The 15714-nt window shown below is 41.1% G+C and overlaps 1 protein-coding gene across 1 annotated transcript in view; it reads right to left on the reverse strand.

Annotated features, from left to right (window-relative positions):
* Window positions 1-464: 464 nt before the first annotated feature.
* The window catches only part of rtn4r (reticulon 4 receptor), a 41713-nt gene continuing 26463 nt past the window's right edge, over window positions 465-15714 (reverse strand). The window contains exon 2 of the mRNA XM_034225187.1: window positions 465-2536. Within this exon, the coding sequence (XP_034081078.1) occupies window positions 1155-2536 (1382 nt within the window). The 3' untranslated portion in view covers window positions 465-1154. The remainder of the gene's footprint in view (window positions 2537-15714) is intronic.

Raw genomic sequence — 15714 nt, forward strand, 5'->3', positions numbered from 1 at the left:
AAGAAGATTTTCTTTTGGCTAAAAAGTGTGTAAGTGAGACAGGCTACTAAAAGCTGTTGTCATTGCTCAATTCATATGGATTTAGGTACTAATTTAGAGCAGTTTTTCGTACTCAATCTTTGAATGTAGAGCGTTCTAATTCAGCTTATCTTAACCGCTTTAAAACAATGCACCAGAAATGGAGCAGACAAATATCTTCCTATTTAATACAAGAAGTCTAGCAATTATCTACTACTTTTGCCAGAAAATATTTTTTGAATTGTATTTTTTATTAATCTATTGATTATTTTTATGATTATCTAGTGAATAAAATCGTTTTTTACAATGTTACCCCAATTTTTTGAAGGTGTTTGTCCTAGCAACAGCTCAAATCTTTGAGACCTTGAATTGTCAGAGCTATAAAAGAAAAGCTTTGAGTCCTTGACTCTTCCATACTGGAAAATACCACACAACATCAAAACATCTACGAAATAAGAACTTTTATTCATAATATATTCATACTTGTACACAAGTAAAATAAAATGCATATCTATGGTTCCATTGCAATCTCCATACAAACTGACAGCATTCTTTTGGTAATTGATACCCATAAAACCTTTCTTTAATGAAAATAGAACTAAAATCAGGGGAGGTAAAACATTTGTTTTTATAAACATAAAAAAAACATAACATTACCCAACAAATGCATCACTTTGAATAAATAATGGGAGGAGATTGTTTATTTTCATTAAACCGACCCAACATTCTTTGTGTGCACTCCGTCTCTTATTTCCAGTATTTGTTTTTTTGTTTTTGTCTTCATTTTTTTTCCGTCTTCTGGTGGTTTGTCTAAGCAGTAAAAGCTTTTGAGAGGGAAAAAGGGAGAAGTCTCACTCAGAAGTGTAGCTTAGACACAGTACATTTAAGTACATAGAGAACGAACAATTTTGGGCACCGATTCATTATATACATTAGATCTGTAGAGCTCTTTAAAGGCATTTTGTTAAATGTACTCTAATGTGTTCATCATCATTGTTTGTCCTCGCACACGTTTGGTCAACGTCAAAACTCGCTTTTCAGTCACTGTCTGATGAAGAGGTCACTGCATCTTCTGTTATCATTGTCATGAGCATCAACAATCTTTAGTCCTGTGTTTCGGAGTGAGATCAGGAGTCCTAAGACATGGCTAGAGATATCCAGATCGTAGGAATGAAGAGAAAGCACAGCACTTGCACAGTAGAAGCCCGGCTTTTAATGCAGTGGGCATCTGATTTGGGCTTTTTGGAACACTTCTTTTTCTTTTTGTTTGATGCTGTAGATGATTCCAGAGTGTCTATAAGATCAGGGTTTAGAGTTTCCAAAGACTTGTCCAGGGTGTTGGACAAGGTTCCCAGTGGTCCATCATTTTGCTTGTTCTGGGTCTCGTTTTTCGTTCTCTCTTGCTCCTTATATTTAGTCTTTGAAATGTTTTCCTTTTCCTTTAGGGGGTTGTTGGTAATTTGGCGGCTCTTGCCAGACAGGATAGAGGACTTGTCATTATCTCCAAGGCAACACCTGGGAATGGTCTCCCCGAGAGGATTTTCGGTGGAAGAGAATTTCCCTGACTGTCCCTTGGAGCTGAAAAGATTGGTCTGGATTTGAGGTGTTTCCACACACCCCTCCAGGTCTTCACTTTTCAGTCGTTTCAGGTCCTTTCCTGCAAGCAACTCAGGAACATTGCACTCCAACTCAGAGCTGGATCCTTTGAAACGTTTGAACCAGTCCCAAAGCGTCCTCGCTCGGCAGTCACAGATCCACTGGTTTCCATTTAAACGCAAATATTGTAGAGACACCAGCGGATCCATGGTCTCTCCCGTCAAGACGGTGAGATTGTTGAAGAACAAGAACAGGGATTTCAGTTTACCAAGATCAGTAAAAACCCTTGGTTGGACATAGATAACCCTGTTCTGGTGTAGCAGCAGCCGATCCAGATTGATTAAGCCTCGAAACATGTTGTCTGTTACTATCTTGATCTTGTTATTGTGCAGATAGAGATAAGTGAGGTTGGCAAGGTCCAGAAAGGTGTCGTCATGCAGGGATAGAATGAAATTGTCCTGCAGGTAAAGGTACTGTAGGGAAAACATTCCTCGGAAAACCCCAACAGGGAGCTCTGACAGGCCACACCTGTGCAGGTGAAGGGTGTGCAGCTTAGTTAGGCCCCGGAAGGCTGTAGGGCTGATGGTACGGAGGTTACTGTTGTCTCCAATGTCCAGCTCTTCCAGTCTTTCCAAACCATAAAAGGCTCCAGCCTCAATATAGCTGATGTTGTTGGAGTAGAGCCAGAGAACAGTGAGATTGTGGCAGGAACTGAAGCTGGTGGACCTCACCACCGTTAGCTTGTTGCTCTGAAGGAATATCCGCTGGCTCCGCACTGGGATCTCAGTCGGGATGGCAAACAGTCCTTGTTGTTGGCAGGCCGTGGTGGGCTTGGGCTCACTGTAGCAGACACACTTGGCAGGGCAGCTGACAGTTTGAGGCACAAGGTTCAGCCACATCACCAGAAACAGGAGCCGCCCCCCTACAAAGACAGAGAAAAGACATCAGTGGGTTAGTAAATCATAGATATTAATATTAAAAGTCACACTTCTAGTATAGAAGGAGTCTTTAGAAATAGATACATTTAGATCAGGATGTAATGTGCATACACCCTTGAAAGAACCCACTACATTTAAATCATACAATTAATTGAAGAATCAGTCTTATTTATAGCGTGAGGGTATCTCACATAAAGTGTAGATAAAACAAATGTGTAGTTTTTGTTCCTTTTATTCATTTGACTGGGAATATTATGTCTTTATGAGCAAAACTCAATATGCGCCATTTAAGCAAATGACAATGAACACATCATCTAATCACATTGTGTAGCGTACAACTCATTACAACAGAATAGGGAATCCTCTACATTATAGTGATTCAGCATGTATTTTAACAGTGACGTTATTTGGATCTGGGGACACATCTCTTCCCTGCTGCCTCTGCTGACGTTAGGTCCTGAACAGCTGAGAAGAGCCCTATGAAGGCAGACTCATTAAAATGAGGTGGGTGGCTTGTATGTGGAATTAGCTTGCTCTAATAGGGCAGACATAACTAATGGTGTTTTCAGCGTCCGTGAGGATGACATTCTGCCTGACGCTAGGAGATAAGCTTTCATGCCGGACTAAGAGATTGATAGTCTGTAGTCAAAATGTAAAGAGGGGTCCATATGCCCCGCAAGAGTTTCCATTGCACAGCCATGATTAAAGCATGTTTTCTAAGTGCAGCATGAAGATGAGATATACAGGAGGTATGGTAGCACTCAGAGCGAGGCTTATAAATATTATTGTATATGTTGCCCTGAAGGCATCCATGTTTAAAATAGGGTCTATGCCGCATTTGCACGCATTAATTATTTCTGCTTGTCCTTTGCCATGGATCAGCATGCTACTCAGTGTCACGATAAGTGAAATGGACTGGATTACGGCATATGAATGATCACTACCGACATAACACTGTACAGCTGTGGTCAAATGAAGTGCATCTATTTGGGCTTCACATTCCTTCATGTAAAAAATGATTGTGTCAAAGTGTCACAGGCCTGTCTAGTAGCAGCATATAATGGCAGGTATCTCTGAACCCTTTTCAGCTCCTGTCCTTCTTGAGAATTTCCAATATTTGTTCCCATGCATATGTGAGGAATCCCTTGCCTTCAGGCTTGACAGGTAGCCAAGCTCTGGAAAATGCATGGGCCTTACTCAGCCTTCCCTCCACCCCAACTCTTCCTCTTCTCATTTCCCTGCAATGTGTTGTGGTGCAGCTCATCTCTGGACCTTGTTAAACGGAGCTCTGCTGTGGCCTGACGGCAGCCCTCTGCTGCACTTCCTTTCCAATCTCCATGCTCAGCCGTCAGACTGCCACCGGAAAGCTGTCAAGACTTTCCACTGTTTCTGCATCGCAGCACTTTTCTCTCAGCACTGCCTAACAATAGCCATATTTTATCGCACAGCACACTTCGTGTATCTCCTCTGCCGTCTTCATTTCCCCCCTTCTGCTGTCTATTCATTAGCAGGCTATTTCCACCGACGCGTTTCATGTCAAAGCTCGGTTTCCTGAGCCTTCGGCATAATATGTCTCGTCTTTGTTAGCATCTGTTGAATGACAGCGTAAGTGCCTCAATGTCATCAACTTCATCCCAATTATTTGTTGCTCATTTACAACATATTCCCATCTGCATAACGCTGATTGCATTACCAGATGTTGCAAACAAATATCTGGGAGTTACCGCTTCCTGACATCTTTGTAACATTTAACACGTTCACGTCTCAAGTCTGAATACCTCTGTATGACTTCACAGTTACATCTCTCACCTTAAGCTCAAGAGATGTTCTATCTATGTTCAGCTAATGTAAGATCGCTGTTCACAACATTGATCGAAAAACAATGTTGGTTAACCCCTTTTCGTTTTTCCATCACTACCTTGTTGTCTTTGCGTGGAAAAGAAACCGTTGCAAAGATTACACAAATAGGAAGTTATGTTTAGCTGTTTGTCCTCACAGCTGTTGTTGTTGACAAAATCTTAAACATCTCAAAATACAGCAACAAGGTAGTGGGTGAAAGAAAATCCATTCTCTTATCGTCTTCTGCCAGCTTTGGTTTCAACGCTTAATCTTCCCCTATCTGACCGTGCCAGGGGGCCTCTCTTTTCTGAAAGCTATATTATTGTATCATAGCTATTATCACTCTGTTAGAAAGCATACAATACCCTTTGTTTCCTGCAGACTGACACTGTAGGCCCTTCAGCTTTCTGTACATCACCCTCTAAGTCTCCTCCAAGACAAGCACTCCTTTTACAAGTAGAGCCTGACAATATATGGCAGGTTTAAACTTGGCAGGCGGTACAGCTTCCCTGCTTAACTAATTTAATTGTCTGTCAAATGTAATACTCCAAATTAATGTGAGGCTGCTGAGGACAACCTGGTTAGGACATTACATCTGGGTAATATTGGTCCTCCACCCAAAATATATTGGATATTGGCATCTGAGTGTCCCCAATGCTTGGTTAGAAATGTGAAGATATATTCAGCCAGCTCAAGGCATGACAATCAGAAAGACCTGCGATGAAACCTGCTTAGTCTTTCCTTAACAACTCAACACAAATAATTGCATTTCTATGGATTAAGGACAGTTTTGTCCCGTTGCAAAAAAAGGAAGAATAAATACTGAGAGAGCAACATTTGAGCACGAAAGTAAATAAGTGTTGATAAATAATAAATACTGCTATCAGTTCTAGAGAAGCAGCTAGACAACGCTGCATTGAGTAGTGTGACGAAGGTAACTTCGTCACTATGGACTGACTGCTTCAGGCCGGGTAATTGTGTGCACCTGGTGTCCTGTGTTGTCTCCTCCCCCCCCCCCACCTGTGTCTTGTTGTGCTGATTAGTGTGTGTATTTAGGCTCTGTTTCCCTGTCTGTTAGGAGGCTGGTAGTGTGGGTGAGATCCTTGAGGCTGGTGGCTGTGTGCACAGGAACAGCAAGATTGAGGCTGTGTCCTGTGCTGACATTTTAATAAATGCCCACGTCGGGTTATATTTTTGGACATTCTGCCTCTGCCTCCTTGCTTGGTCTGGGCCGCTCAACGGTCAGCTTCACAATTGGTGTCAGAAATGGGATTTGACCAAGTAAGGAAGTGAAAATTATGAGAGGAAAGAAGAGGGACCAAAGAGAGGAACCGCGGCTGGGGGTGGCTATGCCTGGAACGGACCAGGGGGCCACGGCTGTTGAGGCAGCAGGAGAAGAGGGAACTCCAGGAGTGCCTGAAGAACCAGGAGAAAAAGATTGACTACTTTGAGAGGGCTGAACGCATTAAACATGAGCAGCGAGAGGAGGAGGATCGGCAGTACCAGGAGCGTCTGCGCAAACTCGAGGAGCAGGAACGAAAGCAGCACGCTCGTCAACAGCAGATCGAGGAGCGGGAACGCCGTCGTGACGAAGAGAAACGGGTCCCAGCCAAGGAGAAACCCAAGGATTGGAGCGAAAAGGAGGTTGCAAAAGACACTGTGCATCCTGGGGAGAGGGGGAAGGAAATGTGACGAAGGTAACTTCGTCACTATGGACTGACTGCTTCAGGCCGGGTAATTGTGTGCACCTGGTGTCCTGTGTTGTCTCCTCCCCCCCTCACCTGTGTCTTGTTGTGCTGATTAGTGTGTGTATTTAGGCTCTGTTTCCCTGTCTGTTAGGAGGCTGGTAGTGTGGGTGAGATCCTTGAGGCTGGTGGCTGTGTGCACAGGAACAGCAAGATTGAGGCTGTGTCCTGTGCTGACATTTTAATAAATGCCCACGTCGGGTTATATTTTTGGACATTCTGCCTCTGCCTCCTTGCTTGGTCTGGGCCGCTCAACGGTCAGCTTCACAAGTAGCAAAACAGAAAGATGCCCACAGGAGTGGAATGAGTCGGCGCAGACAGCTTTGTTTACTTATGTCATGAGCATATCACTTAGCCAAACTATGCGCTCATTTGCAAGTGTCCCTGACATGTTTGGAGCCAGAAACTTTTAGCCCTTTTTTTTGACTTATTGTGAAAATACAGCACACATTTGAACCGTTCCTCATGCTCCGAAACCCATAATGAACACAAAGGAAATGCTGGGACAGCACATTGAAGATGGCCTCCGATTCATCACGGTGGCTTTACTTTGAAGGGCTGTGGATTGGGGAGGGATGGCTAACATGACAGTCTTATCCCCTTGGCCCAGAGTGGAAGTGATGTCTCTGTCAAAGATGAATAACAGCAGCTCTCCACAGGGACCTCGTGGCCTCTTTCCCAAATCATACATTATTGTGTTGCTCAGAGACGGGCCTGTATTTATTACAGTCATGATCCACTCACTAACGTCATGTGTCTAATGCAAATCCATCCATGCATAAATAAATTGTGTTTTTTCATGTTGAAAGGAATAACTTAAACAAACTTTAAAGGGTATGACAGTTGTATGAAGCCTGATGTTTGCACTTGCATTGCAGCTACACATGCCTTTTTGAACTGAGAGTAATATAGGGCAATAAACTAGTGCAACACAGGTTGGAAACCTCATACACATGCTTTTTATGAGAAGTAAACACAAATTCTTACTACCCTTTCCTTTTGTATAGGAATACCAAGTTTGAATGTTCATAAAAAACCTTGTCTGTTGTTTTATTTGTTTTTTTCGGCATCAGAGATCCACTTTTTCCCAAGTTTGGCATTAATAGCTTATAGTTAGACAGATCGGTGACTGTGACTCTATTGTTTATTTAACAATTATTATCATACTGTGTTTGTCTGTTTTGGATTTGTCTCTCAAGCCTGTCATCAAGGGCTGACTGTTCTGCTTCCTTCTGCTCTCCCTTCTGGTACTGGTACTGGTAATTTTTCATTAAAAAACAAATGTGAAATGTGTTCAATCTTGCATTGCTCAACACATTTAAATTGTGCATAACGCAACTAGTTAATAATGAAATGTTCATTAATCATACTAACCCAAAACCTCCGCAATGTTATCAAAATTATAACCCAGCCAATATATATGATTGGTTTATGTCATATACGAATATAAGAGGATTTTTCTTAGATAATTGTGATAAGTCAGATATTTTCTCCTCAGACTAAATCTAATTTAAAACTGACAGATAAATTGTGAACAATGCGGAAACTGGAAATAAATGCATGTTTTCAACAGCAGCTAATGATAATTTGCATGTATTTGTATTCCACCAACTATAAATCCTTTCCTTTGGAATACATCCCTAAATCGGTGCTCTACTTTCACTCAAGTAAAGTTTTTTTTGAAAAAGTACTACTTTTGAAAGGGCAACATTACAGACTAGCCTACAGGTAAACGGCAAACCAGGAGAATTTAGGTTTTCATTGAAACTGTCATTTCTCCTTAGCCAGGGAGAAAAGTTCCATTAAAGAGAATAAATGCTCTTCACATTCAAATGAATTGCAGAGGGATTGGTTTGCAGGGCCTGTTTATATGGAAAAGGTTGTGATCACAAGGCTACATTGACCTTTTTATGGATACCACATTTAGGCCATCACAGTGTTCAAAATAACTACTTTTACAGGATTTTCTACAAAATTATTCTTACTTCATGGTCAAGTTATATTTGTATTCACTTTTGCATTCCAGTCAATTTCAACCTTGATGCCGTCTAATTTCACTCTCCGATGGTGTCCTCGCTACTGCTTGAATATGTTTGGAATGAAGAGTGCACAACCATTTTACTTTTGACTTGGCATAATGGGTTTATTATTGAAAAAGTAGGCTATACTTCTGTATCCCAGTGGAACCATGACTAATACACACACACACACACACACACACACACACACACACACACACACACACACACACACACACACACACACACACACACACACATATCGATTTGTGTTTGCCATTACACTAGTGATGAACCATAGCTATGATCTTAAATAAAGATGCACCCATCAGATCAAACAGGTTATTTAGGACATGATGGAGAGTGGAACTGGAGTCCCTTGGCTATCCATGGAGTGTTGCAGGGGCTTGTGGCTTCAGTATGCATACAAGGACACCATTAGAAGACGAACAGGGGGGACAGATGAGGTCCTGTTAGACACACATCTGACACAGCACTTGCCCAAACAGATGGCTCATGAATAACTGAAATAACCGGAGGTCGGCCGACAGACAGAGAAGCAGATCCAGGCAACAGCGTGTGTTTTGGAAAAATAGGGTCTATGTATGTGCACATGGGAGTCTTCTTGTCTGAGAGGAAGGCAGAGGGCGGGCGATATGCTGACAGTGAGACAATGAACTTGCAATCAGAGGGCTGTCGGATCGAATCCCTGCTCGACTGGTGAACGATTGGAAGCGAAAGTGGAAGTGAAGAGTTCTCCCTTGCAACAACTGACATTAGATTACCATCGACCCCTGAGTGAAGTATACTGACCTCCCAGCTGCTCAAATCTTCCCTCAGCAGGATATCAGTCGGGACTGTGTAATGCTCAACAATTACACACTGTTGTTGCTGTGCTCAGTGGTGCTGAATAACTTGAAGTATATTTACTTAAGTACTACTGTATATGAATATACAGTATTTAAGAACTTTTGTATTGCACTCCTATCAAATTTGCAGAGGGGAACTTGACAGTTTCTATTGCACAATTTCTGTTTTATATGCCAAGGATGAAATACCTAAGCAATTTCCCCTGAAAACAATGCTCAGACTGGACAAAGCTCTGACAAAAAACACAGGAAACATTGTTCAACAGTTCTTCACAGGCTGTGTAGGACTCCTAATCACGATTAAACAGTATATGACCTGTACAACTGGCAAAGTGTCCCCTTAAGTAAAGCATGGTTGCTTCTTACACCACTGACTGAATATATGGGCACCAAATGCTTTTTCTTCTTAGTTGCATTTAAAGAAAGTTGAAATAGAGTTAGGTATGCTTAAACGGCACTACAAAGGATTCATTGTCGTGTGGTGGCAAAGCGCCACTGGATTAGGGGGCAAAAAATGGCTCATTTCTCACAACTGCATTGCATAGTTGGCAGCAAACCAAGTAGCTCTCAGTGCTGCTTCAGCTCACTACACGGAAAGGGTTGGGAGTCAAGTCTACCCTTGAGGTTATGCAGAAAGGCTTAAATCTAGCTTTGTTCCCGCCTCCACATGTCACAGACATGGGCAATTTTCACATGGGAAAGCATGTAAAATGCATAATTTAAGTGTTGTAAAAATAATGCAGGCATGAGTGTGTGGGGGTGTCCAGATGCACTCTTCAGGCCTCAGAGGAGCAGGAATTTGAAATGTCCTACTTTGGGGTTTTGAACCGTGCGGACTGCCAGTAGTGCAGCCAAGCATTTTTGCTTAACAGAGTGCATACAGCTTTATCTTATCTACACATGGCTGGAGAGAAAATAAATGAGGGTAGCTGCAACATTACATGCCCCATGTGTTTTCCTGTTGTTTAGCTCTGAGGCAGATTTTAGCACAGGTGTTAACAACAATTTAGGAGGCATACTTTTTAGTTGTTCTTTAACACAGAATGTGTCATCCTCCTTTAGTACTTTAGAGGATTTGTGGGAAAATCTGTCATGCAAAGAAATACATAGAAACTGCTTCATATTTCTTGGCACTTGAAGTACGCAAACCAAGTGTTTCAGCTGTACTGTAGGGAGTGTTTGCTTGGTTCTTTGTTGTTGTATGTATTATGTACAGTAGAGTGTGAACTACAGGAGAGCCAGAAAGAGAAACATGACAACAAAATGTTTGGTGGTCTCTAAAATATTTTTTCCATGCATTTAAGTTGTTCTATGTCTTCATCATCATGGATTGTGGGTAAAGGCTGCCATTGATGTATGATTGATTCATATGGGTTATTCCTCATGTATTCACTCTAATAAAGATACTGACATATATGCTCTTATCTTGCCATTAAAGCGTGGGCATGTATATAAAAAAACTTAAATCACATTAACTCAAAGGTCAGAAGAAACGGTGTTGTTAGTCACACGGAAAAATAGCCATTATTACTTCCTTTGTTTGAAGTCAGCAGAATACTAAAATATATGTCAAAAAGAAACTAAGAAAGTGATTTTTGAGCAAGAAAGATCTGTATGTCCAGAGAAGAAAAAGAATAGTCAGTCTTTCATTGATGTGAAAATATAAGGTAATTTGATGTCTTACTACCGCTACAAAATTGAAATAGTCAAAAGTGATTAAAGTTCATTGTAAAGTTCATTTAAATTGATTGTTTTGATAATAGTGACTCAAAATGCTTAAAAAAATGCCAACAGAAAATATTGTTTCCTTTGAATCAGTAATTGGTTTAAGTCTATATGTCTTCACGCCTCTGCCTTCTGGCATTTCTTGTTTGCACTCCAGTCACTGTTATAATTTAATCATATATTGAGTTGTGTGTAAGATAGTTATGACTCAGAGAAAAAGGGGAGTATTATATTTTGAATGAAATCCTTACCTTTCATTTATTTAAAAAAAACTTGATTCACCACTCCTACAACCGGTCCCTCACGCAGTTCTGGGGTAATCGTGTCAACAATTGGAAAAGGGGAGGATTGTGAGCCTCCTCACAGTTAATCCACGGCACTGGCCCTACACCAAATGAAGCATAATGAATCACTGCTGTATCTAAAAATGAAACTGGGCCCAGTAAATATTGGATGATAGCCACAGAAAGTGCTTACACCTCCTCATGTGAAGAGTCACCTGGAGAGGGAGACATCAGTGACAGCACCCACAGGCAGGCTAGTATATTTGGTCAAGATGAGAAGCACATTGAGGTGGTCTGAGCAGAAAACAGGCTGTAATGATTGGTTACCCCGTTTAATGTCCTGTTGGCCTGTCTTTGCTGCAGGCATAGATTGGCTCTCAGAGAATGGTCCATTCTGTTTTCCAGGCCTGGAAGTGGAGCGGGTGCAAACATTATCCACTCCACATCTCTCTGACAGCTTCATTACTACAAAATCCCTGTGTTTGGCAGCAGCCCTCTTAGACTGGCACTTGTTGTGCTTGTCGAAGAGAAACTAGCTACTGAAAAAGTGTTGTGTTTGTGTGAGTTACAATTGGGGAAAAAATACATCAAAAAAGGACTTAATCTTTGACCAGTCTAGACTAAACAAAAGTCATTCTGTGAGAAATCCATTTAGTTGGTTTGGAAAATTGCTGTGTAGAAAAGTGTAGCTTTAGGGGAAACAAAAAGGATTTCTAAGCCGCCAGCACCTTTGCTGCTATGTTCTTCACATGGATGCTCTACTTAAGCTTGCATGCCTTTTAGTCCGGGATAGAAACATTTGCAAGCACACACATTAATTATTCCAAGGTTAGGCATAGGTGAATGTACTGTACAGTACAGAGTGGTATTTTGAGTTGGCAGATTTCCTATCAATGTGAACAGACAATGAAGGATACAGGTAGATCCACTGCCTGAGGCGAGAGGCGGGGACATTTCTTTAAAAGACAGACCATTATTGACGCCTTTTTACAGCAGTAATGTGTAACCTTTATCACTCTTCTCCAGTTTTGCGATACTGTCACTCTGCTGGATTGGCCAACTGACTGTGCAGACTGGCTGCAAATGTGTCATCTGCAATCACCTCAGACTGACTGACAGTGCATGCCCAGAAAGGCATGCTTTAGCCAGCAAGTGTGGCTACAAAGAACCACTGAACTCCTCTTTACTGAAGGGGATACAATGTATACTTGGCCATGCCATTGCACAAATGTAAATATAAATTAATTGAAAAGCATATATATCCAAACTCATTGATAGAAAGAGAGGAAAGCCCTTTCATGAAAAGTAAAAAGTGGAAGAGGTGAGCTGTCACTATGACAATAGGTATTTAAAGCTGCTAAAATCTTTATTTTTATATTTTCAATGGACAATATCAATGTGTGACTATTTCGAAGGCTTTGACAAGCCCATTATGATAATAATAATAATAATAATACATTTAATTGATATAGCGCTTCTCATCTGCCAAGACAAATCTCGAAGCGCTTCACAACAAAGGACACTGATAACATTTGAGGATAAAAAATAGATAAAAAGTTAAAGAATAAATAATACATACAAATAATAATTTATTTTTTTTAAATAAAAAATAAAAAAAATTCAAAAATTGAAGAAAATCGTGGTAGATTTTGTCAGTCTCACGACGGTATTGAGACATTTATTTACCGCGATATTCGATATATCGTTACATCCCTAGTTGAGAGTGAGGGCTTCAGTCGGGAAATATTTATCAGGTGAAAGAAAGAGGTCTTGGTGATATGTGTGATGTGGGCTTGGAAAGACAGAGTGGAGTCAAACCGTACACCAAGGTTGGTGACAACAGAGGAGAGGGAAATGAGCTGACCATCAAGGGAGGGGCTTATGTTGGCGGCCTTGGCAAGCTGGTCGATGGTGCCTATCAGGATTGCCTCTGTCTTGCTGCTGTTGAGCTGGAGGTAGTTGGTGGTCATCCAGGAGTGGATGTCTTCTAGGCAGGTGTTTAGGGTTTGGATAGTATTGGTGGGATTGGGTTGTGTTTTGATATAGACCTGGGTGTCGTCCGCATAGCAGTGGAAGTTGATGTTATGTTGTCTGATGATATGACCCAGAGGTAATAGATGGATTAAAAACAGGATCGGCCCCAGCACTGAGCCCTGAAGCAGCAGTTATCTTTAGCTATTTTAACCGCAAAAGATTCAAGATCTGCTGAGCACTACTAGCCCATTAACTAATTGGAGTTGAAGCTACATTTGCAAGGTTTTACCTGGTAAACAAAAAAGAGCATTTATCAGCTAAAATCATATTTACCTTCAGACCCTGGTGAAGAGCATAATAGGCTTACATTTTATTAAACTTTTGACCTTAAATCGGCTGAAGAGCCGATTTAATTAGTAAATGTTGGAGTCTACAAGAGTTTTGTACTTTTTGTACATATTTGTTTATTTATATTTATTTAAATCTTTAATACAATAAAATGTACCATTCTGTGACTGTTTGGCAGTTTTAAAATGTTTCAAATATTTTGCTGTACATTCTCAAGGATGTCAATCTATGTCTAGTATTATTTAGATAACTAAACAAGAAACAAAGAAATGTATTTCTTAAAACAGCCTGTATCATATTACATTGGTTGTGCAGAAGTGAGTGTTGCAGATAATTATCACACTAATGCAGACAGAATACAATGAAAGATGGATGAGATGGATGACTTCAATGAGGTGGGCAGGTGACACCTACTTTGCAGTTTGTGGTGACTGACCTGCTTGTTGTTGTGCTGTTGGTATTTACATGGTTTATTTCATCACATCAGAATGTCAGCATGTTTTAATGTCACAACTGAATAATGGCATATTCAATTGCTTCATCTCACACGACACATACTCTCAATCTCCATCTCCTATGGTAGCCATTAGTTATCCATTATCCCAAACAATGACTGTTTAATTTATTTTTGCTCCCCGTGCATGACTCATCGGATTCGCAGTGGAAGGAATACAGAGACATACTATGCCTTAAAGCATCTGTAAGAAATCGCTAGAGGGAGAAAGACGTCCTTAGATTAGCAGAATATGAAAATAGTCAAATAAATAAATTAGGGTCATCATTGTACAAGCGTTAACTCTGGCCAGCTTTCTTGTGGATCCATCTATTTTGGATGTGTAGGCAGCCCTGGAGGCATGTTGACCTGAAAAAGACAAACCTCTCCCTTCCTTTCATCTTTTGAGTCAGTTCTTGAAACCAAATGTGTTAGGGCCAATAACACGAGGCCAACTTCTGCTGTTCTGCTGTAACAAGAGCAGTGTTCCCATCAGTGCATTGCTCCTATCCCATTGAATTTATTTTTGCAACTTGCGAAATAGTGCAGTAAATGGGCTCTGTTGGGATTTGTTGCACAATGGAAACTAAGAATATGGTAGATATGTGCGGAGGCCAGAATACCCTCTGTGAGCGTATGTAGGTGGGTTTTTGACATCAGTGAGGTATAGGATCTCATATCTTCCCCTGCCTCCACATGTATCTGATTCATTCTCTATGCTAGACCTTCCACGTGAACCCAAAGCATGTAAAAACTGCAGCTTTGAAACTGAATTTGGCCAGCCTCTGTTGACTGATATATACTGTATTAACTGTATCTTAAAGCAAAGCAGAGAATAAAAGCATGCTTTAAGATCTCTATTCTAAGATTTAAAGAGAAATGAAAATCATTGCAGAACCCAGGCTAAAAATGAAACAGCAATTGAGTCGGGGTTATAGGATCGAATTGGGTGGGCTTGCATAGCACTCAAAGTACTAAGGATGAATCCTTACAGCAGCTGCCTGCGGTTTAAATCCGACTCTTTGCCATTTATCGATGTTGTCTACTTTATCTCTCTCCCTTTTCTTCCCATATTTGGCTGCACTATCAAATTAAGGCAGAAAGCCCTTCCCCAAAAAAAGAAAGTACTCAAAATATATAAAGAATAAGGTGAAGAAGAAACTATGAGGATACTCTTAAAATGGAGTAAAAGCCAGAAAGTGACATGCCGGAGTAAGACATCAATTTCATATCAAGGTTTTAGGTGGACAAGCTTTCCAAACTTCGATTTATCAACCATTGCTTTAAGTCCTCTCCATCTGCTCCTGTTTTTCCTTACCAAAACTTAAAAGACAGAGCATCCTCTGAGAATCAAACAGCGAGTCTGCAATCTTATCTTTCTACAAGGGATCGGGCACTGACAGCAGGATCTCTGCAGTGCACCACAGCAAAGGCACACTTGTTGACTTTGGGAGCTCTATCCGCCTCCCATTTGTATTCCTCTTTTAGTTTCACCAGTTAAGACTTAAAGGAATTGGATAATGGGCCCTTACAGCAAATATTTTCCTTAGGGACATTCTCACTTCTACCTCACCTTACCCCCCCAAAAAGGAAAACGCAATGGCTTTGGCCTGGTTGGTTTAATAAGCCCACTTCAGAGAGGTTCTTAGTAAGCGCTCCCTCCTTTGAAAGAATGAAAGGAGAACGACTTGTGCATTATTTACCACCCGCCTCAGAACCGCTGCACCATGCGCAGACAAAGAGGCCTACTGCAGGAACATTGATTTTTCTGCAGAGGAGCTCAGATGAGGAGGATATAGGGAACAGAAAAGGAGGGGAGACAAACTGAGAGACATTAGGAACATTCCCACCAAGCCAAGCCCAGAAT

Source organism: Gymnodraco acuticeps, unplaced genomic scaffold (genome assembly GCF_902827175.1).
Source record: "Gymnodraco acuticeps unplaced genomic scaffold, fGymAcu1.1, whole genome shotgun sequence".
Taxonomy (NCBI): Eukaryota; Metazoa; Chordata; class Actinopteri; order Perciformes; family Bathydraconidae; genus Gymnodraco; species Gymnodraco acuticeps.